The sequence below is a fragment of the Haliaeetus leucocephalus genome, unplaced genomic scaffold (genome assembly GCF_000737465.1).
Source record: "Haliaeetus leucocephalus isolate CR32 unplaced genomic scaffold, Haliaeetus_leucocephalus-4.0 Scaffold198, whole genome shotgun sequence".
NCBI lineage: Eukaryota > Metazoa > Chordata > Aves > Accipitriformes > Accipitridae > Haliaeetus > Haliaeetus leucocephalus.
Window position 1 is genome coordinate 773,881 of NW_010972634.1, and position 27,229 is coordinate 801,109.

Below are 27,229 nucleotides of genomic sequence, written 5' to 3' on the forward strand. Positions count from 1 at the left end.
ATTAGGAAATGTAATACTCTACAGCCACCACAGTTAAGACAGAGTGGCTTGGGCACAAGCCCATGAATAACGCAGACCATTATTGGTCTGTGTTTTGAAACAAACAAATATTAACACATCTTAATCGGACTCGCTCTGATGTCAACTAGCCACTTAGCAAATAAAGTTGCAACTACAATGTAATTAGCACAGAGAGTTTAATTTGCAAAAGCATGGCTCTGGCCAAGAGTCCCAGGGCTTGGGAAACGCATGGTAGGGACCAGGGCAGCAAGGGAAGCTGTTCCCTCGTGGATTTCATAGGAAAAGCTTCATTTCCCAAAGTCTTACTGCACCTCCCTGAAATCTTGCAAACCAACTCTGTTTTTCAAGCTGACTTGAGTTACAACCAAAAGCCATATGTATAAAACTGCAGAACTGGCTGTTCCAGAGCTGTCATGGAGCTGCCCTCGGTGGTGGGGTACAAGATCATCCTGGTGATTTGAGGCTGCTATAGTTTTATAACACACTTCTTTTTTCAAAGCAATGCTTTACTGGTAGCAGCTGGGACTTACTTGTAGCTGCCCAAGAGGAGCATCGCACTTACTACAAGGCTTCTGTTCATCGTTCAGAGGAGGTGCATCCGTTGGAGTTGAACAGTGCATTTAAGCACGAGTAACAGTGCAAACAACATTCTGCAAACATATTAGGAGGCAGCAAGAATGGATGAATTTAGCTGCACCTACCACAAATAATTCTGTTTCCTCAGCTAATTTGCAAGCTGCTAAGAAAAGTTGCGAGTTCTGGTTGACAAGTGAAAAAATAGATGGGAAAGAGGGCAAAAGTGTTTGGCAGTGCAGAAATTTTATGCCTTCCTGAATGGCATTTATATAAAAATCTGTGCAAAGGAATGAGGATAAGGCTTTACTGTCCAGGAGGATCACTGGGAAAAATAAACGAGGATAAAAGAGGAAGGCTGCTGGTCTTTGAATCCAAGGAATGAAGGTAGAAAATTCCCAGCATAAAAATATATTTAGCCAAAGGTGGGACGTGATTCGAATAACAGAGCCTGGAAAAAGAGCCTCCCATGTAATTGAGCCTTCTGAGCGTCTGCCAAACCCAAAATATTTTGAGTTTATGCATGGCTAAACTGACTTCTGGCAGCTATTTCTATTGGGAGCAGGCTGGTGGCTTCTGGAGGTATTGTTCTCTTACGTATCCTCACACTGGTCTCTTCCTCATATTTGTTGTGAGAAAGGCAAATGGATGGCACCCTTTGAGCTAGCGAATTGATTCATAAAACTTGCCTTGCTGAAAGTGTGCGTCAGAAACACCGACGTGATGTGGCAAAGGCCCATTTCACTGCTTGCAGGACCATTAATGAAGTGACTCATCGGTCAGATGATATCAGGGCATATTTTGTCCATGTAGGAATGGAGAAGAATAGGGACTTGAGGGGAATCCAAAGTATAGCCACCAAAATACAGCTGCCAGCCTTTACTCTTGATAAGGCCTCCATGCTAGTGAAGACAGATTTCTATTTTATTTTATTTTTTATTTTATTTTATTTTATTGTTTTATTTTATTTTATGCTCTGTCTATATGAAAAAAACTTGCATTGCTCCTCCATCAATATGGAATAGTTTCTTACAGCTGACAGAAAAATGCATAGTTTGGATGCAAGCTAAAGCTCCACAAAATCAGCTCAGCTGTAAATTAAATATAAATGTTGAATTCAGTAATGCTCAATATTTCGGCAGAAACACAGCATTTTCCAATCTTCTTGCCTCAAGTAAAGCATCACTTGCATTATTTAGTGTTTGTCTTATGGAGATGTCAAAGGAAGTTGCAAATTCTTCTCCATTAATTGATCAATATTGTATTTATTTTCTTTTGGTTTCCTTATGTGGTTGATACCTCGAAGAAAGCAATTTATTTCATACATGGAAAACTGCACTGCGTAGGCTGCCAGCTAGGAAAAGAAAATGGGTAAAATTCCTTCTGTTTATAGCTGTGTTAGACCCTTTATTTCCACAAGAGGTGAATTTGGCTCACGGTCTGGGGAGTTTATTGTTAGGTGTTTAATGCTCCAGATTGCTTAATTACATGACAGGAGAATGGGAGACTTTTTCCAGTACAATAAATTGTAATTAAACAGCACATCTATTACTAAACCCTACTGAAAGAGAAGCCGCCTACCCATATCTCTTCTCTTGCTGTAGTGTCAAAGATCGAATACCTTAACCTTTCAATTCCAGCCTTCCTCAGGCTACTGTTCTGTTCAATCCTTCTCTTATGTACTTTGAAAAAGATAGATTTATTTTCTCCTGCAGCAGCTGAGTTTGTCTAATGAAGTCTTTTGCGGACTGTTTTGTGGCTTGGTAGAAGAATATCGCTGTCTGAGGAGGACCGGGGAGCTGCTTGGCTCTAGCATCAGAAGCATCGCAGAGCTTTGGAAGAGGGGAGAAGCAGCAGCAGAGGTGGGCTCGGAGCCATGAAACACCTTCAGCCTTGTAGCTGGGGGTGGTGGACCAAGGCAAAGGTTACTCAAGTGGCTCCTTGTGCTCTGACCACCTCTCAAAACGGTCAGTTCATTCCTAAAGATCTCTTAGAGACTGCATTTGGCAGTGTCCAGAGGCTGCAAAGCTTGAGAGCGAGGAGCAGCTCATCCTTGCTGGAAACCCCACGAGGACAACCCCATGGCACCCCATTGAACACCAGGAGGGGCAGTGGAGAAAGGCAGCGTACTTTAACCCAGAAACTTTAATTTGCATTACTTGTGGTGCAGAGGTGGACCAGGCTGCAGTGGGCTTTGTGCCCTGGGCTTAGCGCGGGGCAGAAACGGTGTCGTCGTGAGCTGTTGTTTGCAATAGTAATGCATCCCCAGTGCCAAGGCACTGCCTTTTGGTAGCCAGAAGGTCACCTGGGATTAGCCGAGAGCTGTTTTGCACCCTGAGGGGAGAGCTGCCACTTGGTCACAAGGTGGGCACGTAAAATACAGCCTCTCTAAGGCATTGCTTGTGCTCCTATGAGTGAAACCTTTCCTTTCCGCTGCGGGTCTAGAGGAGGAGAGTCATCGTTGCTCTGCAGGAACAGAGGATGCTTTCATGTTCAAACTGATTTAGGGAGGCTTTTCTGAAACGACATCATTTCCATCATTGTCACGTTCTTGCCTGTATCCACATATTTTGCTAGGAAGTCTTCTCTATGCTTTTTAAATTAGTATTTTAATTTCTTCACCAATATGCTTCTTCCATACTGGGGGAAGTGGTTGATGCAGTAAAAGGGTCGTGAAGACTGTAATAAAAATAATCTGTGCAACATCATGCTTTCCAACCCAGATCTCCAAGTCCTTTGCCAAAATCAGGCAGGAATTTTTCTTCAGGGTATGGCAATGAGAGCTCAATTTTCTACATGTGAAAAGTAGGCTGTAAATTGATGGGATCTGAGCTAATATTTCTGTGTATTACTCCAGAGAGCCCTTTCCAACCCCAAGGCACTCCTTTCCAGCATCGTCTCTCCCTCATGGGAATTTTCATCTCGTCTTCCTCTCAATCCTTGGAGAGCATCTGTGATGATGAAGCCTTGACTTGTTATCGTGCATGATCATGAGTGAACCACATGATTTTTTAATAGAGTGAGAAATGCTTCCCCCCAAAAAAAACCCACTGAGCCGTAAGAGTCAGAACCCAGCTTCTTATTTTTAAGTCCTTATAAGAAAAGAAATGGAATATGGGAATAGACGTAGCTTTCTTACAAAGATGAATGATCAGCATGGATTGCTTTGTGAAGCAGCAGATGACATCTTGAGCAGTGGGACAGATCTCAAAATGCTTTTGAATAATGTGATCTATTTGTGCATGACTGTTCAGATTTGGCTGTCTTTTCTCTGGAACTGGTTATGACTTCATGAGCTAAAAGTGAGGTAAACTCATTCCCTTTGCGGATATTTTCTATAGAGCTTTTTGCAGAAATATCCCCATTTCAGCTCTGCTGAAACTCAGTTCTATTAAAAAAAAAAAGTATTCTTCAAAATCATTTAGCAGTCTCTGAAGTGTGTGAGGCACCATGAAAGTTTGATTTTGCTCATTCTTGAGAAAAATATCTATATATGAACAAATGAATCAAGCATTTATAAAAAAAAATGATAAAAATAAATTGACTTTTAAAGGGAAGTTAGCCTATAGAAGGAATGGGGTCAATTTGAAGCCAATAATAAATCAGCAACCTCAGAATATAATTCTCAGGGTTATTTATTAGCCCCGAAGTATTATATTGTGTATTTTAGTATTTCTGTCATTGCTTACTGTGTGAATATAGGTGAGTGCATACTTGGGAGACCTTTAATAGGTGCTAACTGTGCAGTATCAATGGCTAGTATTAATACTCAACGTGATGGATGCCATATCCTTATCCTTTGCCTTTACATATTGCCATCCTATGTATTTCTACCTGCTGTGATGGGAGCTGCAGAACTGTGCACACCGCGACTGCCAGCCCACCGTAACTGGCCAGCGTCTCCCAAAGGAAATGGCATTTTCTCCTCCTCATATATAAAGTGTGTGTGTGTGTGTGTGTGTATACATATATATACACACACACGTACTTATATAAGTAATCAATTATAAGTATATTTGCTGCTTTCCTAGTAATAGTTTTAGAGACTTGCTCTTGAGACTTGATACTGAAATATATACTTGCTTCCTGGTAGTAATTTCATAGTAGCATGTTATATATATATATATGCACAAACTTTTCTTATTAGTCATAACTTGTAATAAAGAAATTTTAATAAACACAACCCTTCCCCCCCCAAACTCTCTGTGCTTCTGTATTACAGAATACATTGCTGCAATCTTGACACTCCCACAGGCCAGGTAACCTTTAGGTCATGATACTTATCAAACAGTAACTTTTAGTTTCATAAATAACAAGATTTTTTTTTTTAAATGTAATTTTTTTAATGAGCACTAGATCTGGGGATGTATGGCACCAGACAGTGTAAGACCTCTCTCCCTCCAAAATACTTTGTGCATTTAAAGGCACCCTTTGAAGTTTGCCCTGCCTTAATACAATACCTTCTTCCATCCACCTCTACATACCGTTACCCTCTTTCTTTATTCTGCTATGGAAATATTTGACATTTTCTGCTGAATTTGAATTATCTTATTATGTGCCTAGTAGGGATATGGTGTCTAAACTTGTTTCAAAGTCCTCAAAGTTTGCTTTTTCTCATTGGTGTGGCGTTTTGGTAGAGTAGCATGGCTAGGCTGGAGTCATTCTTGCTTTGCGGGGTATCATGGGTATAGTGGTGTAGATTAACACACAGATACGTAGGGCTGACAGGACTGTATTTTAGAGCATGTGTATTATGTAGGAGAAGTTTCTTTTTGTGATGGCGGTCTTGTTTTGTGGCGAGTACCTCTGGATTCCCTCTGCAGGAGGTAGGGTTGTATAATCTCTTATCAAATTAATTGGAGTTACTTATTTTTGCAAGCATTCGAGGCCCAGTTTGGTATCTAATGTACAAATGCAGATAGCCGTAAGGCGGGTAAGAGCCTGTAAACGCTGATCTTCCCTCTTGCCACGTATAGACCCACAGAGAGCAAGTCAGTGAGGCACTGTGGACTGGTGTAGCAGGATCCCTTAACATTCTGCTTCCCAATTTCGGATGAGAGGAGGCTTTTTAGTGACAGATAACATGTGAAATCCTCACTTTTCAGTCTTGCACTTTAATTGTTACAGCCTAAATGGTGGTTGTAGGTGTGATAACCCCGTGTTCCCCCCTTGCTTCTTGTCATGGCATCACTTGTGTGTACAAAAGGTGGTGGGGCCATCTTCAGTTCCTTCCCTTCTCCCAGCTCTTGTTCCTCAGATGTCCTTTGAAACTCCCAGGCTGGCCCTGAGCTCTTTCCTTCCATTCAAGCTTTGCTTTTAAATCCCCCTTACATGTCTCCTCTCGGCACAGTATTGGTAAGCAGATAAAGCAGACTTGCTCACGTAAGATGAAATGTTCAAAAAGGAAAGGTACAGTGAGATGGGAATTAAATAATGGCCACAGGTCAAAGTAATTTTCCTTTGATAATAGCTGTGTTATTCATGGATGAGTGCTCTCAGGGATTAGTTTCTCAGTGAAAATGAGCAAAATTACTCCGTGGTTTTCATATGTGGTGTTAAAGACCTAAATCTTTTCCTTTTTTGATACAAAAATTGGAGAAAATTTCACCTGAAAGTGTAATGCATGAAACAAAGTTCCCATTGAGCTTAGTGTACTAGTATTTCCTGACTGTGCAGATAGCCCACTAAAAAACCTCAAGTGTTGAAAGCTTATATACACAACAGTTGGTTTTAATCTTTTTCTGAGTTTGTGTTCTCCTTCATAATACATTTAATTGGTTTTCAAGTTGTAGGACTCTTGTGTTTTTATTCACAGTATAATCAAATACATTTTAAAACTTAAGTCTGAAAGAACTTAATTTCCCTTTAAAATAGTCTTTTTTTTTTCTTTTTTTTTTTCCCCTCACAGATGGGAAGGTTGAAGTGACAAAAGAAGGTGTGAAGCTGTGCACCATGGGACCTGGCAAAGTATTTGGGGAGTTAGCCATCCTCTACAATTGCACCCGAACAGCAACTGTCAAAAGTAAGATCATTTTTTTAACTTGGATGTTGAATGATGTGGGATATCATTGGGAAGTAGGGTTCTTCTCATCTCTTCTTTGGAGTTGCAGCCTCTGTTAGACGTTCCACTTTCTTAATTAAACTCTTCAGGGCATTGATTATAGTCTTGAATTTAGCCACTGTGAGCAGGAGGAAGATGCAAAAGAAGTGCTTCACCGGATTCTTTTGCTCAGGTTTGTTCACATAGGGAACCTCCTACATTGACACAGCACGGTTGATGCTACCTTATGCAGAGGAGCCTGTAGCTAATACCATAGGTTTCCTTATGATTCCTGCTGAATTTTATGATATATGTAGCAGTTGCTTAGAAGAGCAAGGGAAACTCAGTAAGTTAAGCTTATGTATTTTTTCAGGACAAGTTATTGTTTTCCCCCTAAATTGGCTAAACAAAAAACCTGGATGGCACTGATCCCCTACTCTTAAGTCTCCAGCACTTATCCTGTAATCTGGTTTCTTTTATGAATGTTCTGGGCAAAAGCCTGGATTGCACAATAAGTAGAGGAAAAATCACATTGCTATGTGATAAAACATAAATATGTTTTCATTTAAATTCAGATTAATAGTTGAGATTTGATTTATATGATATCACAGTCCTCCTTGATCTTGAGGATAAAAGTTTATGGTGACATCTTAAGCAGAGAGGTTTTATAGGCGATGATAAATAGTTCTGTGGCTTAAAGACACTGTAGGGGAAAAGTTAGAAGGGTACAGATGGGATATAATAATACAAAGACAAACAAGTGGTACCAAAATAATGAGGCATGTGAGTCCCTGTTCAGAAGAAAGCCTTTTAGAAATACCTAATTTTGGTTCAAAAAGAGAGAAAGAGGAAAAGAACAAATGGGCAGGAATGACAAAATGGGAAAAGATAACTAGATTTTTTTGTGAAGAACGTGGTGTTCTACATCGTTCTGAAGAACTTGACTGGCGTACTCTATTTTCACGTGCACAAACCTTGCCTTTTTACAAGTACTTTTCATTGCAGGTAAATCCTTGGCTATGATATAGTATGTTCACCAGTAGCACATTTCATGGTTCAGAGTAATCCAAATTATTAGTAAATGCTTTGGAGTAATCCCAAATGATGCAGCAAATGTGCTAACTGTACAATTCATGCCTAGCTTGACTGGGACAGCCCCAGCCCCAGAGACCTCCAGGCTCCTTCAGACAGTGTGTTGGGCTGCTCTTCGATGAGATGCTTTATCTCCTTCCTCCTAGTCCACCAAGGAACCAATGGGAACATGGGTGCGAATGGTGGGAGGCACGTGTTGATCCACCCTCTCCTCCCTATACCTTCCTGCCCCCTAGGCGCATTTTCCATGTACAGCCCTTTTTTCTGACCCATTAAGGGTTTGGAGGATTGATGATGGTGATGAATTCAGATAAGCTGCAAGCTTATGTGATAAATACAGTTACAGAAAGTTGGAAGGAGCAGAGAAAGAGGGGAGATGGTCAAATCCTAGAAGAGGAAATGAGGGGATGAGTATTGCTTAGTTGTCCTTAGAAATGCAGAGCTAAAAGGCACTTGATCCTCTAGTACCACGAGCACTACATCATATAATCCTGCATAGTCACACTGTTCCTGTGTCCATTTTCAACCTGTTTGTACAAGTGACTCCAACAGGAAATAATACTGGCAGCAGTTTTTACTATCAGTCTTGCTGTTACTCACTTTTTCATGTACTAAGTCTCCCCTCTTGAGCAAACTTCCAGATTGCCACTTGGCACTTAGTTTACCGAATCCTTTTTTCCTGGTTAAATTGGGGGCAGTAGTAAGGTCACTTCTACAACTGTCCTCAGAGATATCTTTCTTCAAGAAAGAGGTGTCTGCATTTGTTGTTATGGTCTCGTCCTTTCCCACCGGCATCATAAAATTATGATAATTACGCACCTTCTTCTGCTGGCAGCTGTCGGGCATGTAATCTTATTTCCAATGCCAGCGAGTGACTTTTAGGTATTTTCTCTCTCATTATTGCACGAGTAAGTAGCAGTTGTGATTGTAATTGGCTTTATATCCTTTCAAGTGCAGTGGCACACAAGGTCACAGCTTGACTTTGGGGAACTGTTTCAGCTAGACCTAACTGAACAGAGGTCTTGGAGGTATGCAGATCAATTTAGGGCATATTATTGACTTAAATTGTTGCCGCTGCTGCTAATAAACAACTTCAAACATTTGTTTGTTCTTTTGGCTAAATGATAAATAAATGTCGTAAATCTCTAGAAAGGCGAATGCTAGTAAATATTCCATTAAGTCTTATGATAACTTTGATCATTACAAGGTTTATTTCAGGAGAAATGAACAATTGATGATTGTAATGAGAATAGACACCCCATCAACACAGATGCTGGGGATGGTGAAGATGTGTCAAGGGACATCATCCAACTTTCATTTAGAGAAACACTTTAAGTCAGGGCTTCCCAATTTTCACGAGATAGATTTCCATTACCGCCAGAGTGTCAGAAGTGTTTTTTTGATGTGCCTGCCAGTACTTCATTACAAAGATGTTAAGTATTTCTTTTTGAAAAATGAAGTTGCAGCAAAGACTGAATGAAGGATGCATTATGGTAGTGTGATGCTCAGTGTTGCCTTTGGGCCTTAATGATGTGTCTGCTGTGTTGACATCTCTTGCTGTAACTCGTTTGTATGTGTACTCTTGCTTTGGCTTTGTAAATAATAAAGTTTTTAGTGTCATTACTCACTGCATTAATCTACACAGGCTCTTCCACTGGTGCTCGCTTTGTAGGAGATTGCAAACTTAAAGGGATAAATCACTGTAGGAAGGACTTGGTCTTTTAAAAATAATTTAGAAGATTTTAAAATTTAATTATTCTCATCTGACTCCTGTTTCAGTATGACCTCTTTAATAAGACAACGCAGGTCTTTTGAAAGCCTGTCCCAAGAGAATTGTTATAATATTTTTCCAATATTATTGCAGTCTTAAGTAAAAGCAGGATAGGGTTTAACCAGGGCCTGGGAAGAAAGAGTGACCAAACCCTTGAGTGTTCAGAAGCACTGAGGAAGGTAGGGCCACATCTCATGACATGTGGCCTCATCTTTAAGATAACTGCTTACAGTTTTTTGACATCCGATTTTTTTGGTTATTCTGAAGCTTTTGCTTTATGTTTCCAGATATTACAGAAGGAATAATTGTTCTTTCTGGTGGAGACTGTTCAGTCTGATGCTCCAAGTATTGTCACTGTCACAGCTTTCTAAAGCGCTGGTGTTCACAAATCAGCTTCCATTACAGCGAAATCCAAATCAGCAGCTAATTTCTTCCTCTGTCTGTATTGATTATCCAGAGTTTCAGATGCCTACATGCAAAACTGGATGCTACTTGCAATTTAAAGCAGAATCACAGACTTTGCTCCCCGATTCCAACAAATAATTAAATTCAGTGCATTTGAATAAGGAGAACTCCACTCATTACGGATAAATTATGTCACACCTAAAATGATGTCTCTAATCCCCCTGGGAGAGTGGTATTCTCCAAATCCACCTGTTTACCCATATATCTCAAATTGTTATTGTCGTCTTTTTGAGGATGCTAGTTGAGTGTCTTAAAATAGTAAAGGCAGTAAGCTGTGTTTTCAGATCATTCAGAAATAACGTTGTTGACTCAGCGTGTGATCCAAATATTAAAAATAACGCTCGGTTTTGTTGTTGTTTTCATTTACCTCTGCTCTGGCTGGCTACTTTCTTCCTGTAAGTCACCACCACCTATATAGGTTAACAGGCTGAGTGCTGGCATCCCTGAAAACTCTGCCTTGGTTGCCTGTTAGCACCAAGGCAAACATTGGCCCATGGGTGACTTGCTGTGATTAGGAGCCTGCTGCCCTTCTCTTCCTGGGAATAGCAGTAGTGCGGGAGTCCAGCGATGGTACAGGAGGCTGGACAAGAGATGTGGGGGTGCACCTTGGCTTTACCCAAGCCACCCAGCTCAATGTTAGACTCCATTAATTAGGAATATTTCCTGTACACCAAGCAAGGTTTTTGTCTTGCTCATTGCCAAGCAAACACGATTTCCAAGTGTGTTATCGTAAGAGTCTGAAAGAAGCAAAAATGTATTAAAATTCAAATGTGGTTTTGCTTATTAGTAACATGGGTGGTAGATGGAACTATGAGATGTCTGAACCCCCCACCTCCAAAAGACAAAAAACCCACCCCAGTTGAATTCGGGTTGTATATTCAAACTTTGTAATTCTTCATTTGATAACACAAAATATATTCTTAGTAAGTCAAAATTTATCTGCTGTTAATATAGTGCAGTAGTTCTCATTCCTCTTAAAGAATAATCTCATGCGCAGAGTTCAGTAGTATTGTTACAGAGCACTGATTTTGTGAAAGAAATGGATTCTTCATGCACTAAGGATATTATATTTATTTGAGAGGTGGCCTTAGCATCTGAAATTATATTCTCTCGGGGCCAGAATTCAGATAAAAACTTCCCCCCAAAACATCTCGATACAAGGCTGCCAGTTTCAGTAGAGTTATACTGAACACCAGTCCCATGTTTTTAGGAAAATATTATCAGCAAAAAAAAAGAAAACACAAGCTGAAGTTGTTAAACTGTAAGTTATGTAAATATTTTTTCTGGTGAAACTAAGGTTGCCTCCTCAAAAGCCAGCACAAGAGTTGCTCAAGCTCCTCTGCTTATCAGCAGTGCTAATTGTACAAAACTTGGTGCTGCACAGTGTGATTAAGGCAGTAGTTTATCAATTTATTGCCAAGCTTGGATGAGTTTGAATTTCCACCACTGTTTTTTTAATGGAGTCCTATGGAAATACTTCCCTAGCTTGCTAGCTGCAGCCCCAGAAGTTACCCTAACTTTACAAGGAGCTTGGTAATGTGGATAATTTGCAAGGAAAAATAGGGCAACAGTCAGTTGCCAATTAAAACTGCAGAGACTCATTACAAGCCTTTGAGAAGGATGTTGCCTTCATATGTTCTCTTCTAACAGTTATGGGATCTAGTGTAAAGTTTGCTCAGACCTTCTTAAAACAGTCACATATATTGGAAAGAAGTTGACATTAGATATTCAGCCATTTGATCAAAACCTTTCTGATGTTACAGATATAAAACCCAGGTTGGCCAAGCCAGAGATGATCAGGTTACAGATCAGTCTGGTGTGCTTGCTAGGAGATAAATGGATATATCCTTGGAGAAAGTAATTTAAACCCTCCCTTGCACTGCCTATATTTTTCTCTGGCCTTTACGGTTTTTGCCAGGTAACGTGACAAAGTCGAACTGGATTATTCCTCTAAGGGAAAGACAACAAGAGAAAATGATGTTGAGGACAATGGACAAGACATAGCAGAACTTTTTTTCCTCTCTTCTTGTTCAGTAGGCAGGAGCATCTTCAGGACGGCGTCTCCATGGCTCAGGAGACACAAGCATAGGGCCGGGTGGTCCTAACCATGCAGCACAGGGCAGTGAAATTTTAACCGAAAGACAGTCTAATGAAAGAGAACATTCTGAGATGGGAAGAGCAAAATGAAAAATTGATACAACACCTGAGTTCATTGTGTACCTGAAATGTCAACAGGCTTGTCAAAGGCAAAAATAAGAGCTGGTTAAGGAAGCAGGGCAAAAAAGAGGAAATACTGAAGGATTCATCCTGGCATGTATTGATACTTACTGGATTATTAGTTATTTTTAAATAGTAAGTAGTACAGTGGCATGATGCAGGTGGGAATGACCTACCAGGAAAAGTTTCAGTCCAAGGTTGGGCATGCTGTTGTGTCCTGCCTAGCGGCAGGCAGGCACCTGACAGCCCTGGTGTGAAATTGTGTGTTGTCGTTCTTCCTCTACACATAAACTTTTCTGAGTGAAAATAAGAAGGTCCAGAAGCCAGGCTATCTACTTGATGGACAAATTCTGGTACAGTTTGGGTCATTTCAGGTGCTGCAGCTTCCCGTTGACTGTAGAAACCAGCCAAGGCAGCTTGTTCCTTTGAACTGCGTTTTTAGTATGGGAAATGGAAAAATGACTGAGCAAAAGAATATCAGTTTGGTTTTGGCTGTGGTTAAGTATCAAGTCAGTGCTTAAACTGTTTTCCTTCCAATATGGTGATTTTTATTTTAAACTTTATGCAGTTCTGGTGCTTCAAGATTCATGTCACCGCATGAATTACGAGAGCTGTGGCAGCGCTAACGTTTCCAAAGTGTAGCAGGTGACGATCTGTACAAAAGCTTTAGGGTTATTGCTTATCCTGTCCTTTGTTTTGACTTACTATTTTCAATCATGTGAACTTCAGCTGGTTTCTAGCAGCGCAGCAAAGCTGAGAAAATATTGCAAGCGAGGTACAATAAAAAATAATTGGCAAAGAGCCACGTTTTCTGATGATGAGTGAGAATGATGCTGATGGTCTTATGGAGAAAGCTGATTCAGGGAGCAGTGAGGCTGTGGAGGAGCAGATGTGGGGCTACTTGTAAGCAGCACTTTGCTGCTTTGCATTTTCAAGAGGTTGTGAGCTTGCAGAACTGTGTTGCATATGCTTTGTTTCTCCCATTTCTGTGTGTGACCTTCCCCCCCCCCCCCGCGACTGTGGACATACTGGCTTTTGATTATTGTTTCAGGATTCTTTGGACGGGAGGGTTTGAACCTTACTGCTTCGGGAGTCTGAGGAACTCTATCCATTGAAACATCTCTTTGACTCGGGCTTTCACCACTGAAAAGTCTTTTTTTCTGAAAGCTACCAATCCTATCTAGGAAATAAATGCTTTCTGGTATACATGACATTTTCTACCCCTGGTAACACAGGAGGAGAGGTAGTGTCTTACTCTGACTTAAAAACTATGACCCAAAATTTGAAAGTTTCATTTCTTGTTCTTTTTTTTGCCCCTTTCAGTGTTTCTAACATAAAAGGTCTGAATGAAAGTCCCATATATCCAGTTCCTAAGAATCATGAGACTGAAATAAAAAATGACTTATTTATAAGGAAGGTGTAAGCTGTGGCAAGATTTTATTTGATTCTCTGAAGAAATATTTTATCTTTCCCATTTCATTAGATCAACATATTAATTTGAAGGCTACTGTGTTTCAGTTCCTGGGTTAGGGGCAGCTGCAATTTGAGCTGAAAAAGAAGTGAGGGATGGGTGCTGCTGCTGTGTGGCTTGGCTGGGTTATAAAGCACTGGCCCTGCCTCCAGGAATTGTCAGTGTGGATTTTTCTTTCTTTGATTTGAGCTGTTAGTAAAACCAAGAAATCCCTAGTGGTTGCCTGCTGCTTCTTTAAATGCTCTTGTAGTTGGGGAGTTTGAGCCTTTGTTCTTGAGAAAATCTGCCCTGTCTCTCAAAGTCTTTAATTAGTGCTTTTAATTAAAATAAACTGTTTTTTGTTTTTCATTTTCTTTGGGGTTGGTTTGTTTGTTTTGTCATTAACAATACAGTTTGTTTAATTTGCCTGCCCTTGGCATTGTCAGCATTTTGTTAGTCTTTTCAGGATGGAAAGTGTTGCAGTTTAAGGGCTTAGTTTTCTGTGGCGCGTTTGACTGGAATTGGTTTTCTTCTTTTTTTACTTTTTTTTAAACTGAACGTTTGTCTTTTTTTTTTTTCCCCCCTATTGAACTTATTCTAGATTAGCTTTGTCACAGTGCTTAGCCAGTACCCAGAGTTTTCCCCTTGATCTTTTTAGTTGGTTTAATATTGCCATTATCTTTGTTGGCTCACCTGCAGATGCTTTGGAGGAGAGGCATCGATGTGAGCTGTCTTTTCTAGCAGCGCTCATTAGATCAGAGAAACAGAAAGCAGTGATGACTTTTGGTGCCAGCTGAGTCGTTTTGCTCTGTGAAGATACTACAAACTGTCTTGGAAGCAGGAATGGAAGGAAGATGCTGAAGCGTGGTTGATGGCTTGTATTGGGAGTCTATGAAAGATAAAATTTCTGCAAAATTGAAGAGAAAGTTCTTCAGTACAGTATTTTGGTGTGCATGCCAGTGTGTTGGAAAGAGAGCAGGAGATGCAGCACCATCTGATGAATGTCTTAGTTTTCCTCTCTTTATGTAGATTATTTCCTAGTTAATTGCAGAATAGCTCAAAGGTTTTAGTCTTGGATTAGTCATTTTCTGTAACTCTTCCTTCAGCACCTACTTTAAGGCTTTAGAAAAGGTGTAATGAAACAGAGCCTGGAAAAGTTGTGAATCCTTTTAAGTTAAGAGACATCCTTAGGAATGGGACTTGAAAGCTTGTTGCAGCTAAATTTGCAAATAGAGCATGGAGAAATCTTGAATGCGAGTTTTATTTTATAATGAGGTTGAATACCTGGAGAAATAAAGGTCTGTAAAACTATTCAGCCCAGAAAAATTCTTGAAGAGCATTTGTCAAACACACTGGCAGGAGCAGCTCCTGTAACACCTGGAAGTTTTTGGGCATCCTGTGCAATTTTAATACTGATCTGCTAAGTGGTAAAGCTGGCGCAGAGGGAGCGATTCAGCCCAAATGTAGGTGTGTGGACTGCCAGGTATCCCGGCTGCCCTCTGGAGAGCCAGGTAGATCCTAAGCTGTATCTGCTCATCCCTGGATGATGTCTGCATTCATGTTCCTGTTGCAGAGAACAACTTTCCTCTCCTTCAGATACATGATGTTATGTAAAATTCAAGAGTATGAAATCATTTTATTACAGGAAAAAGCTTTCAGTGTAAATCCACATTTAAAAACTGTATAGACATGTTTGCCAGAGCTCAGAATAAAATATTTGTTGTGTCTGATACAGAAGAAGTATGATTGTCATGCAGGGGAAATGAAGCACTTGAGTTGTTTTTAAATGCTTCTGAAAATAATGTTGTTGATATTTTCATGTTGTTTTAATTACAGAGTTGGATAATCTGAGAAACCATCACAGTTAAACACGTTTATAAGTAGATGATGAGTTTCTCCATGCAACCCTTGAAAATGTAGTTAATATTAAAAGCAGCTGTAAAATAATTACTTCACAAGAGCTTCCTTTTATCCCCTTTATTCTTGTCTCTGAAAATGTAACTGATGCATGAAATATGGCTAGAGCAATTTCGATAAATGAGATGACTGAACTTTGCTAATGATAGTAAACCTTCGCTTTGAGCAGAGTTTGATAAACAAGAGAATGCAATAGCAGTATTTGCCATTTATATTAATTTATGGGCTCAGCAATACACGGTCTTTTCTGAGATTAAAATGCAACAGGCTGCACAGGGTCTTGTTTTGACTCACCAATACATAAAAGTTTCTTCTTCTAGGCTATTTCCTGGTACTAATAGGGGAACAAAAAACTGCCTGGTACTAAGACAGAACTGATCAATATTTGTTTCAGAACCAAAGCAACCATCCGCTTTTGTTCTGTATAGCCACTTTAGAACATGCTTGATGTAGTGAAATCACCCCATGCTGCCTTTCCTGGTGTCCATAAAAGTGTAGTTTTAAAAGGTATTTTTACCCTTCATAATTCAAGGTTGTATTCTGAGTTACAGGGGGATTCATTTTAAAGATTTGATTATACCTTTCCATATTGGGGGAGTTGTGTTTCCCTATATTTGAAGTCCCTCACTTTCAATAAACTTCCATTAAGGTAATCTTAAAACAAAACCTCCCAACAATAAGCTTAAATATATAACTAGTAAGTAAATGTTACTTCAATTTATATGGCTTTCAGGCAAGCTACAGCATCATCATCTCCACTGACTGATGTGTTTGGTCCCTTCAAATCGTGCTGATCCTGCTGACTCCACCATCTCTGGTAGCAGTGGGCTCTGAATCTTCCCAACCCACAGGGAAGAGTAGTGGTTTTTTTCAATGTGAAACCTATCTGCTACAATTTTCACTGATATTATATGTTGGGTTTTTTTTAATTATTATCTCCCCCCCCCCCATGTAATATTGTGGGGTTTGGCGAAAACAGTTCTGCATTCATTTTATTCACCGCCCTGATGACACCAAGCCTTAGCCTTAGCCTTCTCCTCTCCAAATTGCAGATTGCCAACCTGTTCAGCCTTTCCTTGTAAGGCAGCTGCTCCATCCCAGGAAAAAGTTGTTCCCTCCTGTGGACTTCCTGAAGCCACACTGGGTCCTCACTGAGTCAAACAGGCTGAGCATGGGGGATATGGGAGTGCCAAGCGGTTATTTAGCAGCAGATTATACCCTCCGTCTTGTTTGTGGTACGATGTTCAATATCTGTATCAGATTTTGGTGTCTGGTCTTGTTTAAGAAGACACAAGTGTTGTTAAAAACCTAGCTGTGGAAATAAACAGTGAGGTTTGCCTTTCTAGACTATTGAAGGAAAGGGGCTGAGCGGTGGACCGTGGGCTGTGTTGGTGGGATCTGCGCAGCCAGGAGGGAACGGGAATGAACCTGGTGGTGGGGCACATGTGGGGGGGAGCTGTGCCTGCGTGTGGGTCGGTGAGGCTGCAGCCCCTGGTTCTGGCAAAGGATTTGCGCCCTGAGCGCAGTTCATCTTCTCCTACCAGTGTGCTTTTATGTTGGGAGTTTCTGATGTCCAAGTCAGACCTCCAAAATCTAAGGAACATAAAATGCTGTCATTTGTAACCTTAACCTTACAAATGGGGGATCCAAAATTTCTTAGCATATAACAATTTTAAAAAATTTTACGTTGTAGTTCTGTGAACTTGTGTTCAGTTCTACTAGCTATTAGTTCCTCTAAAAAAAAAAAAAAATTTGCACTATTCCCGTTGTGCCTCCCAAATACTAGCAAGAAAGGAGAAAAAGAGTGAATTGGAAGGATTTTTTTTCTTGTATCAAAAGACTTTTTTTTTTTTTATTTCTTGACAAGTAAGAGATCAACAAAGAGTGATTGTATCTACTGTGGTTTTGTATCTTTTAAAATATGCATGCTTTTTCCCTTATTTAGTCTTTAAAATTTGCCCTGAATGGTTTATGGTAAATTCTTTAGGTTCTGTAGGATTTCTGACTCTCTAATTGAAGCAACTGTAGAAGCATACACAGTTTCCTACGTTTTGTACATGTTAAAAGCTAAGGAAATATTTTAGTGTCAGGCTGCCTCAGGGTGGGCTACTAGTATAGCTTACACAAGGAAAATTGCAAATAAAAATACAGAAGGTTCTAGGGCCATTATAAAGGCGAGCGATACCCCTTGTACAATGCTTGCTCCTTGGGTAATGATGCCCTCAGTTTCTGGATGTGAGCAGTCCTATTTACCTTGGTGTTTGCAGGAAAACAGTTTGTCTCCATAGACAATTAGCTTGAAATTAGGTTGAAACCTACTCCCATGCTTCTCTGGAAAGCTATTTAGCAGTAAGTTTTTCTCCTTTCCCCTTGCTCATCATGGTCTCTCACTAGCTCGGCTTTTGAATCTCGAGCCGAGGCGCTTCATCGCTTTGCAAAAGATGCTCTCCTTCCTGGGGCAGCGCCTCTGCAAAGCAGCATTAGCACGCAGCACAACACGAGTAGTAAGATTTATTCTCCGCAGGGTTAAAGGTCATTGATACATCTCCCCAGATGTTTAAAGAGCACATAAAGGATGCCCAAAGTACCTTTGTTGACAGGCTGGCACTGTTGATTGTCCTTTATTGTTTTACAGCGAGCAAAATGGAGACCAGGAGCGCATCCAAGTTCAGTCTGGAGATCCAGAGCTTTTAGTACCTGCACAATGAAGAAATGTGTGTGCGAACACCAAAACGAAAAGTATTCTTCTCTTAAACACTCCCCAAGTATAATGCTAATTACTGTTTCCTTGTTTTGCATGCTTTTTTAGCTATTGCATGACTTGGAATAAGTCAGGGCACCCCTATAACAGTGTTGGATCAGTGGAAGGCATCTTCCTGTTGTGTTTGTGGACATCCCTGGAGGAGCAGAGCTCTCGGTAGCAGGAGAGGGGACAGTGGGGAAATGGGGGAGAAGAGCAGACAGCACATGTGGGATTACACAGGAGGGGATGGAGCACGGCTTTTGTGGGAAATCAGGAGGGACTGTGGAGTTTTGTTGTGACTGACAAAGCTGCTGGAAGTTGCTGATGGGAATTAGGTGGCTCTTTCTGAAAGTGGTCTCTGCTCTTGTTTTTGTGACATGGGTATTTTCAGAGTAAGAGGTGTTGATGTAGCAGATGGCTATGCCATGTGCTGTATTACATGGTGTTTGAGGTTATATTTAATATAAGGAAAAACAAAATAGAGATGGAAGAAAACATGTCTATCTACTACACTGCTGACTTTGCTAGTAGTTTTTTTTTTCTGCTTTTCACCATCTGTGATTGCTGATCTACATTTAGGAATTGTGAATTCTTTCGAGCAGGGTCAGTATCCTCCTATACATCCCCATGCTTGTTTTTGGGGCTGACACCCAACTTCTCAACATTTCTCAAAATAATCGTCTGGGCCAGCAGCATGAAAATTATTTGCCACCTCCTATTCAGGGAGTATAAACTCCACAAAACTGAATTCTTGAACCAGTACTAATAAACAGCTAAGAACAGCTGCAAATCTTTTTTTGTTTCTTCTTCCTTTTAAGCTTTGCTAAATTTTCAGCTGGCTGATAGTAGTGGGCCATTAGTTCATCAAACAGAGAGACGACTAAGAGGAGAGCATTCCCCTTCCCTGTGGCGGACATAAGGTAGAAGGCGTTTATGGAGATGGTGCCTAATGGTGCATTGGACAAAATGACAACCCCTGGTTATTTCTCCTGGATCTTGTGATCAACTCAGTCAGGGGTCTGATTACCAGAGTCTCAGCTTCAGGTTTGCGCCTGGCTCACATGGCCTATATTCTCTGTGTCCTTTTAATGCCTGTGCATAAACATGCAGCTTGTCTTGGTTTAAAAAAGCTATTCAACGTGAAGATACTGCTCTATATCGTTGTGGGGCCTCTTCCCAGGAAGCAGTCTCTAAAACAAATGCATAGCTACCATGGAGGCTGGTTTTCCGAGCAGACCTTCCTCTGATCACCTTGGTGATGTATTCTGCAGGCACGAAGGACCCTGTAAGGTATTTAAGGGCACAGACCTGGCTTAGTATGTGAGGGCTTCATCTCCCTCTGATGCTGTCAGGGGTGAAACTCAAGTCTAAGGGAGAAAGAAGCAGCCCTCCAGTTATAGATGTTTTGCAGACAATTTCTGTGTTGATAAAAATAAATATGGTCATTATTTAGTGTTCAGTGCACCATCTTTATTCTTGATACGTTTGCGTTGCTTTGATTGCCTTTGCACTTTCATAGCGGAGCTGTTCAGTATCTCTATTTCATGGACTTTGTTTGAGGTGGGATTTTTTTTTACATAGACCAAGCACTGTGGGAAAACATTCAAGGTTGAAAAAGGACTGGTTAGGGCAGCTAGAGCTGTATATTAGCAAGCCTTCGTCTGCCATATCTTTGTATTACTGCTGTGATATGTCAATTTAAAGTAGCAATGAATGCTACACATCAGGTAGTTCCTAAAGGAAGCAAAATTCTCAATAGGAGCTGAAAAATGCTACTGTATATTTGGGGACTGTATACTGTCTCATCAGACTTACTGGCCTTTTTCACCTGCAGATACTCAGTGACAAAACAACTGAAATCTTCTCTACTATGTAAGTCTTCTAACCATAAATCCATTTGCTAGTGGCAACTCAGTTAAGTCAGGGGAAAAAAATGGTAAAATTCCAGTGTGTTGTGATACTTTAGATGGAGTCTATAATGACCAGTATTTACTCAAGTTTGTGATGCTGTAAAGAAGGCTGTAATTTACTTGCACTTATCTGCTCTAAAGGTTTCTGGTAAAAGGTTTATGGATTTCATATTATTTAAGTGCCAGTGTTTAAAAGCACTTGGATACCAAATAAATCAACAAAATGGCAGATAGGCTTTTTAATTAACAGAAAAAGCAACCAAACAAGTTCTTGGTATTGCAGGTCTGAAAAACTCATTACATTTCATGAATTGCATCTTCTCTCTGAATGTAATCTGAATGGGAGCACTTTTATTTGTCTTTAGACTGCAATAAAAACCATCCAGACAACAGACCCTTGACAACTGGATTCACTCCTCCTAAGTTATTTGCAAAAATCTTTAGCTCTGAATTAAAAAGTAATCAGTGTTTGAAATGGGTTTGGCGAAGGTCTGCTCTTTTCAGCCTCTGCCTGATGCCCAGTAGAAGGAAATGAGATTTCCATAGTGTCTTGTTTTTAATTAACCACAGGAAAAAGGAGTGTGTGAAGAGGCTTGACCACATTTTGTTACTTCTTTGGTTTTTCAGGGTAGTCTGCAGCCTGTCTAAACAACATAAAGTGCAGGTGCCACCATAAAGCTGTCTTCTACTTTACTATGACATGTCCTGGACACCCTAAATTGTTGTTTTGATGGGAATTGAGTTGAACTCAAGACATGTGAAGCCAGCTGAGCAGCTCAGATAGATAGCATTGAAAATTAAATGCAGAGATCTAAACAAGGAAAAATCCCTGCTAGCTTTGAAGAAGTAGAATTGTCTTTATTTCTTGTGTTTGTTTTTCAGCTCTCAGGTTACTCTGCCTGCCTTACCTGTAGTAGAGGGCAGGAGCAATGACTGATTAAAATCACACAACACACCCAGCTCAGAGGCTGTCTTTTTAAACTTTGGTTTTCTTTCATGGGCAAGGAAAAGGGAAGAGTTTCTTTGTGGCAGAGTATCAGTGTTGAAGAAGGCAGCATTTGGGAATTTACTGAAATCTGAAGGTAAGTCGTTTCTGGCATGACAGGCCATTGAGCTGCGATGCTTGTAACGCTGTCAGACACAGAGCCACTCAGAGCAAAACGTTATTTGCTTAAAGAGATCTCCTAGACAAAGCTCTCTAGAAATTACATCTTCAATGGGTAAGCATGAAAATAACATTTGTGAAACCAAGTGATCTTACAGGAGTAATTTGAGCACCGCCAAAAAAGTCACGTGGAGTTACTCCAGTAATAGCAGGCTTTTTGTAAACATGTTTATGAAAGTCGTTGGGAGGGGACCGTGTTCCTAGCAGTTTATACTAGAAGACAAGAAGAAAATCCAGTGAGGTAAGAGCAAACGGCAGTGAGTTCTCAAAGGACTCATGCTGGGAACTCAGTAGGAAGCCCAAAGCTTTGTGGATGGGCTCATCCTTAGAGGAGAGAGGAGCGAGCTGGAGGGAGGAGCGCTTGCGCGGTGGGGAGTCAGAGTGGGGGACAGGAGCTGCCTAAGAAGCGGGCTAAGTTGGCTGAGCTTGTCATTCTCGGATGTAAAAACACCTTGTGGCGGGTGCGTCAATGTTACCAGCCCCATTTCAGAGGGGCCAGGCTCTTGTCCAGATACACCTCTGAGTGTTGGCAGCAGAGACAGTGATGGGATGTGGCTCTCCTGCCTTCCTGGCCCATTCCCTCCTTGACAAGACACATTCTCCACTTAAAAACTGTTTAGTATCTGATTAGATCCCGTATTCTTTCTTTGACAAGTCTCTTGAACCACTTCAGAGTCCTTTTTTTTCTTTGAATTTCTTTGCGTTTTTCCCTGTGCTTTTCTAGTCCTTCATCATTTTCACACACTTCTGTGATTCTTTCCACAGTCATTGCAAGAGATCCCAAATATAGATTTATTGTTGTCAGATACGCTCTGCAAAAGAGCAAAGTTTGCTTTGTTCTTTGTTTTTATAACAACCCTGCTCACAGATATCACACACGAGTTGATATCAAAGCCTGTCACGCCTTTTCATGCCCCGACAAATATAAACACTGACAGTTTTATAGGTGTTGAGCGGGAGCCACAGCGGCTGTGGATCGGTTTAGTGTTGCTGGAGCTACCGGTGATTGCAGCACCTGAGGACGTGCGGCATCACTCACAGACCACGCAAGTGCTCCTTGCACTGCGCATCCTGATACAGTAACTAGACCCTGATGGGAATTGCAGAAAGATGCTTTTTGCTGAAAGTGGATAATTAGGGGTACCATAGTCCCACTTCTGTCTCTACTTCAGTGGTTTGTTGCTCAGCAGATGATGTATTTCTTGCTTGTACAACGACGGTGGAGTTTTGTGATGTCTCTCCATCCCTCTGCCCACAGCCACCTTCCAGTGTGCATGTTTGTGTGTAGGTATTTAAAACATGTTCAGTAGCAGTCAGTGTTCAGCAGCTGGTACTAGGGACTCTCCTAGGTTGTGAAGCTGAGATGGGGGTATCAAACTGTTGGAGCAGGAATTTAGGTCTGGAAAGGAATATGAATAGTGGGAAACTCCATGCCTTGAAGGTAACCTTTTTTCAGGTTTTCTTTCTAGTTACCTCTTCTTATGGCTAGCTGTGCTGAACTTTATTTTGGCTATTCAGGTGAGGGATGAGTATCATTTTGCCTTTTGCTGCCTCTCCAACCACTGATCCAAATTCAGAAAATTGTTGCCTCTATCTTTTGTCCCTCTGTGCCCACTCAGGTATTTTAAAGCCTCCATGTATTTGCTTAGCTCTCTAAGTGGGAAGCAAATTTTGCCTAAAGTCTATTGATCTTATGTTGTATATATGCATATATATATATGTGTATATATATAAAAAAATTAAAAAAAAAAAGATGCTCACAAATGCCTACCATTTTGGCCAGGAGCCTTAGACAGCACCATAACGCAAAGTAAGAAAATCCCACTTTGTTCTTACAAGAGTAGGTAGCTGATTATCTCCCTTTTGCTGAGAGGAGATAAGCAAGAGGGACATTTTATAACCTCGACGTCTATGTGACATATTTGGTCCATAGGCTTATAAAAAGCTACCAATTGCTGAAAAACATCAATTGAGCTGGCCGCATCCATAGCCAGCGTGACTCATGGGCATCCAGAAAAGTGCATAGTGCTAAGAAAGAGGATAATAAAGCAGAACTTAAAGGTGTTTTAAAAGGATAAAGATATTCAAGTGATTGATCTAAACCAGTTTATTCTAATCCCTTGCTCTAAGCAGTTTGCACAGCAGCTATTTAGTGCCCTGTTTTCGTCGCATCTTAACTGCTGCTTTTGAGGAGGCCTTGTTTGGTGTGCAGAGATCATTGCGCCATTACAAACCATTAGCTTGGCTTTTATGTCATCCTAAAAAGAACTTTATGGGTTTTTTTCCCATTTTTGATCACACAGGCACTTGTTGATTTGCAGTACAGTCGCTAACGTTTCTGATGCTGCCTGTGGCACACACTGAGGTTAATACTCATATTAAAACTTCTGTTGGCTAAAATACAAAGTACTCCTATGAGGATGTTGCATGCTTTCCTCTTCACCCTCGGTGATGGGCAGTCCTGACTTTCCACTTTTAAAAGTGCAATGCGGGAAGCTGATTATATTTAATGGAAGAGATTACGTAGCATTTTCTATTCCTTGCAGCAGGGAGGAGTTTACTTGTATGCCAGATACCAACCCCCCCTGAAAATGATGCATACTACTAACATGGATACCAGTAGTATGTGTAAGGCCACCTTTTGTTTACACTGCAGGTAATGACTCCCATTTCCCATTGTATGGGATAGTGCAAAGGTGTAGCTATAGGGGGAATTTGGAAAAATTTAGCTGAATTAGTGAAGCAATTGAAGGCTGCCATGCTTTGGGTGTAAAAACTCTTTTGGAGAAACTAAAATGGTCTATCCGTGATGACCAGACATCTCTGTATTGGTCCTAGGCTTGTGTTGGTTGGAAAAGAACCTCAGCAAGTCTTCTCCAACCTCCTTCTTGAAGAGGGACTACCAGAGCAGCCATGGCTTTGTTTAGACAGGTCTTGAAACGTGGAAGGAGGGAGATCCCCCACCTCTCCGGTGCCCTGTCCCAGAGGGACACCCTCTTGGGGAATAAGTTTTCTTTCATGTCCAATCTGAACCTCCCAAACTCTGCATCTTCTGAGAGTTGTCCCTAGGTATGAAAGTTCGGTCACATCATCTTTGTAACTGCCTTTCCATGCAGTGTAGAATCAGTCAGGGCTCATAGCCTTTGCTTCTGCTGTCTCCTTGGCAGGAGCAAGGCTCAAGGAGATGCAGCTATTTCTGCCCTGTCCATCTCCCATTACTCAAGTGCACACCTCTGTGTCCAGTGACACAGGAACTGAATTGGGAAGTAAACTGGGTTAAATATTAACTCCTCCCCCAACATGCAAAAAAAAAAAAAACCCTTTAGGTTATTTTTAACCTAAATGTGCACTTTTCACTGCAGCTGGATAAACAGTTTTGCTGGCAGGAGGGAAGGGGGAGTGCGTGGGAATGGGAAGTGTGGGAGAGGAGGAGTGCAATCAGGACTGCTCCAGGTAGCAGTGAAAAAAAAGTTAAAAGTGCATAAATCCTCTTTATTCTGTGTTACAATGTTTGGGTAAGATTTAACAGGCTTTAAAGTGCTCTCTTGCTTCATAGCATGAGCTGTTGGAATATACCCTGAGCTGGCCCAGTTTATATAGGCAGAAGGTGAGGGCATCAGGGGACCTACAGAGCTTATACTCTATTGTACCATGTTTCACATAGGATGGCATTTTGATTTATTTGAGAGAAAATAATTATACGTGGAGTGAAGCACAGAGTCTAAGAATGAGTTGAGATTTCTGCTTTGTCCTGGAAACGAGATGTGATATTGGATAAGCTCTCCTGTCCTTTAGTGTGGGTGTATGTAAAACTGGGATAATATGACTTTCAGAGATCTGCATCATTGCCTGAGATTGTAAGCTTTCTGGGGCAGGGCTGGTTTCTACGATACAGCCAGCACCAATCTTGTTTGGGGTTTCTAGTCTGTATTCTTATGCAAATAATAATTATTTGTATGCAATTGCTGATGACAGCATATTATTGAACAAAAATCATATGTAGCCTACTGATGTGCCATTGAATCTCATTAGTATATTCTTTTTGTACACAGGACAATTATAATTGCATCATATAATTTAGTTACTGACAAACTTAGATCTTTCATATTGGTTATTGTCATCTTCATTTACTAAGAGAAGGGGTTTTTAACTGGCCATTAACTTCCCCTGGAAACTGTGGACACTGAAGTGTTAAGAAATTTTACTAGCAATAATATGTAATCTGGTTAGATTGTAATTAGGTAGTTATACCTGTCTGCCCTGGTTTCAGCTGGGATGTAGTTAACTGTCTTCCTAGTAGCTGGTACAGTGCTATGTTTTGAGTTCAGTATGTGAAGAATGTTGATAACACTGATGTTTTCAGTTGTTGCTCAGTAGTGTTTAGACTAGAGTCAAGGATTTTTCAGCTTCTCATACCCAGCCAGGGCACCTGACCCAAACTGGCCAACAGCGTATTCCATACCATGGGACGTCCCATGTAGTTTAGGAACTGGGAAGTGGGGGGGGGCAGGGATTCGCCGCTCGGGGACTGGCTGGGTGTCGGTCGGCGGGTGGTGAGCAATTGCCCTGCGTATCATTTGTACATTTCAATCCTTTTATTACTACTGTTGTCATTTTATTAGTGTCATCATTATCATTATTAGTTTCTTCTTTTCTGTTCTATTAAATCGTTCTTATCTCAACCCAGGAGTTTTACTTCTTTTTCTGATTTTCTCCCCCATCCCACTGGATGGGGGGGAGTGAGTGAGCGGCTGCGTGGTGCTTAGTTGCTGGCTGGAGTTAAACCATGACACTGTCCAATAGTGTTTGCACTTCCATATATTCATTAGAAGGAAATGTATACAATCCATTAGATGGAGGTTTTTAAAATACATTTTTAATATGAAGTATTTTGAATCTTCAGAGGATCAAATAATATTACACTTCAAGCTTGATTTGGGATTTTTTTGCTGCTGTTCTACATTGTGCAAATATTTGACTGCTTCAAATTAATTACAAAAAGTTTATGATATTTGCTTAAGCATTGTTGCGTTTTTAATTGTTGCTTGACAAACATTGTGATATCTAAAAAGACTTACTAATACCTGAGCATTATGAAGCAGCGGGAAAAAAGCTAACCTGGTTTTGGCTGTTGCTACTGTAGACTTCTTTGTGGTTTAAAAGAAATCCTTCTTCCTTCCCTTCTGAGTAGATGATGATGATGACGATGATGATGAGGGTTGCATTCAACAGCTGGTATTCAACTCCTGCTTCATTGATGTGATAATCTTCCCTCAATTACGGGCAAATAAAAGGTTACATCAGTACATCAGCTACAGTAAATGATGTTATCAAGAAACTGGGTAACTCCCAGGCTTTGCTGTGCCCTTGTTTCTTTCTGGCTCTTAAAGAAGCATGGAAGGACATCAATGAAAGCATATTTTTCTCTAATTGGCCCTATATGAATGTTTTTGCTCCCAGGATTCCCATAAATATTTGTCTGGAATTAGCTTGCAGGCTTGGCTGGGATGGGATACAGTATGCAGAGTGCGTTACTATTGCAGCTTCTCCCAGGTAATGATAATCTATAGCCCCGGAGCGGCTGCAGTCATGCTAGCAAGTTGGGCTCTCCTTCAGCTGGTTTCAGAGCACAGTATTTTGGCTGGAGAAAAGCATGGATGTGTTGCACTGTCTCTATAATGGGAGTATATAAAAAAAAAAGTGTAAAACTAAGCATCAAATCAAGAAGACTCATTACTACATTGCCCCTTGGTGTTTTTTAAATGCATGTGTTAAAGACTTTGACATTAGCATCTAGAAGATAGTTGTTCTATCCTTGCTGGGTTAGTGGTGGGTGCTACTGAACCCCATACCCCTGTCCCATTC

The 27,229-nt window shown here is 40.7% G+C and overlaps 1 protein-coding gene across 1 annotated transcript in view; it reads left to right on the forward strand.

Moving 5' to 3' along the window:
• Nucleotides 1–27,229, forward strand: part of PRKG1 (protein kinase, cGMP-dependent, type I) — a 363,786-nt gene that overhangs the window by 155,224 nt on the left and 181,333 nt on the right. Inside the window, exon 3 of the mRNA XM_010565944.1 lies at nt 6,503–6,616. Coding sequence (XP_010564246.1) covers nt 6,503–6,616 — 114 coding nt within the window. The remainder of the gene's footprint in view (nt 1–6,502; nt 6,617–27,229) is intronic.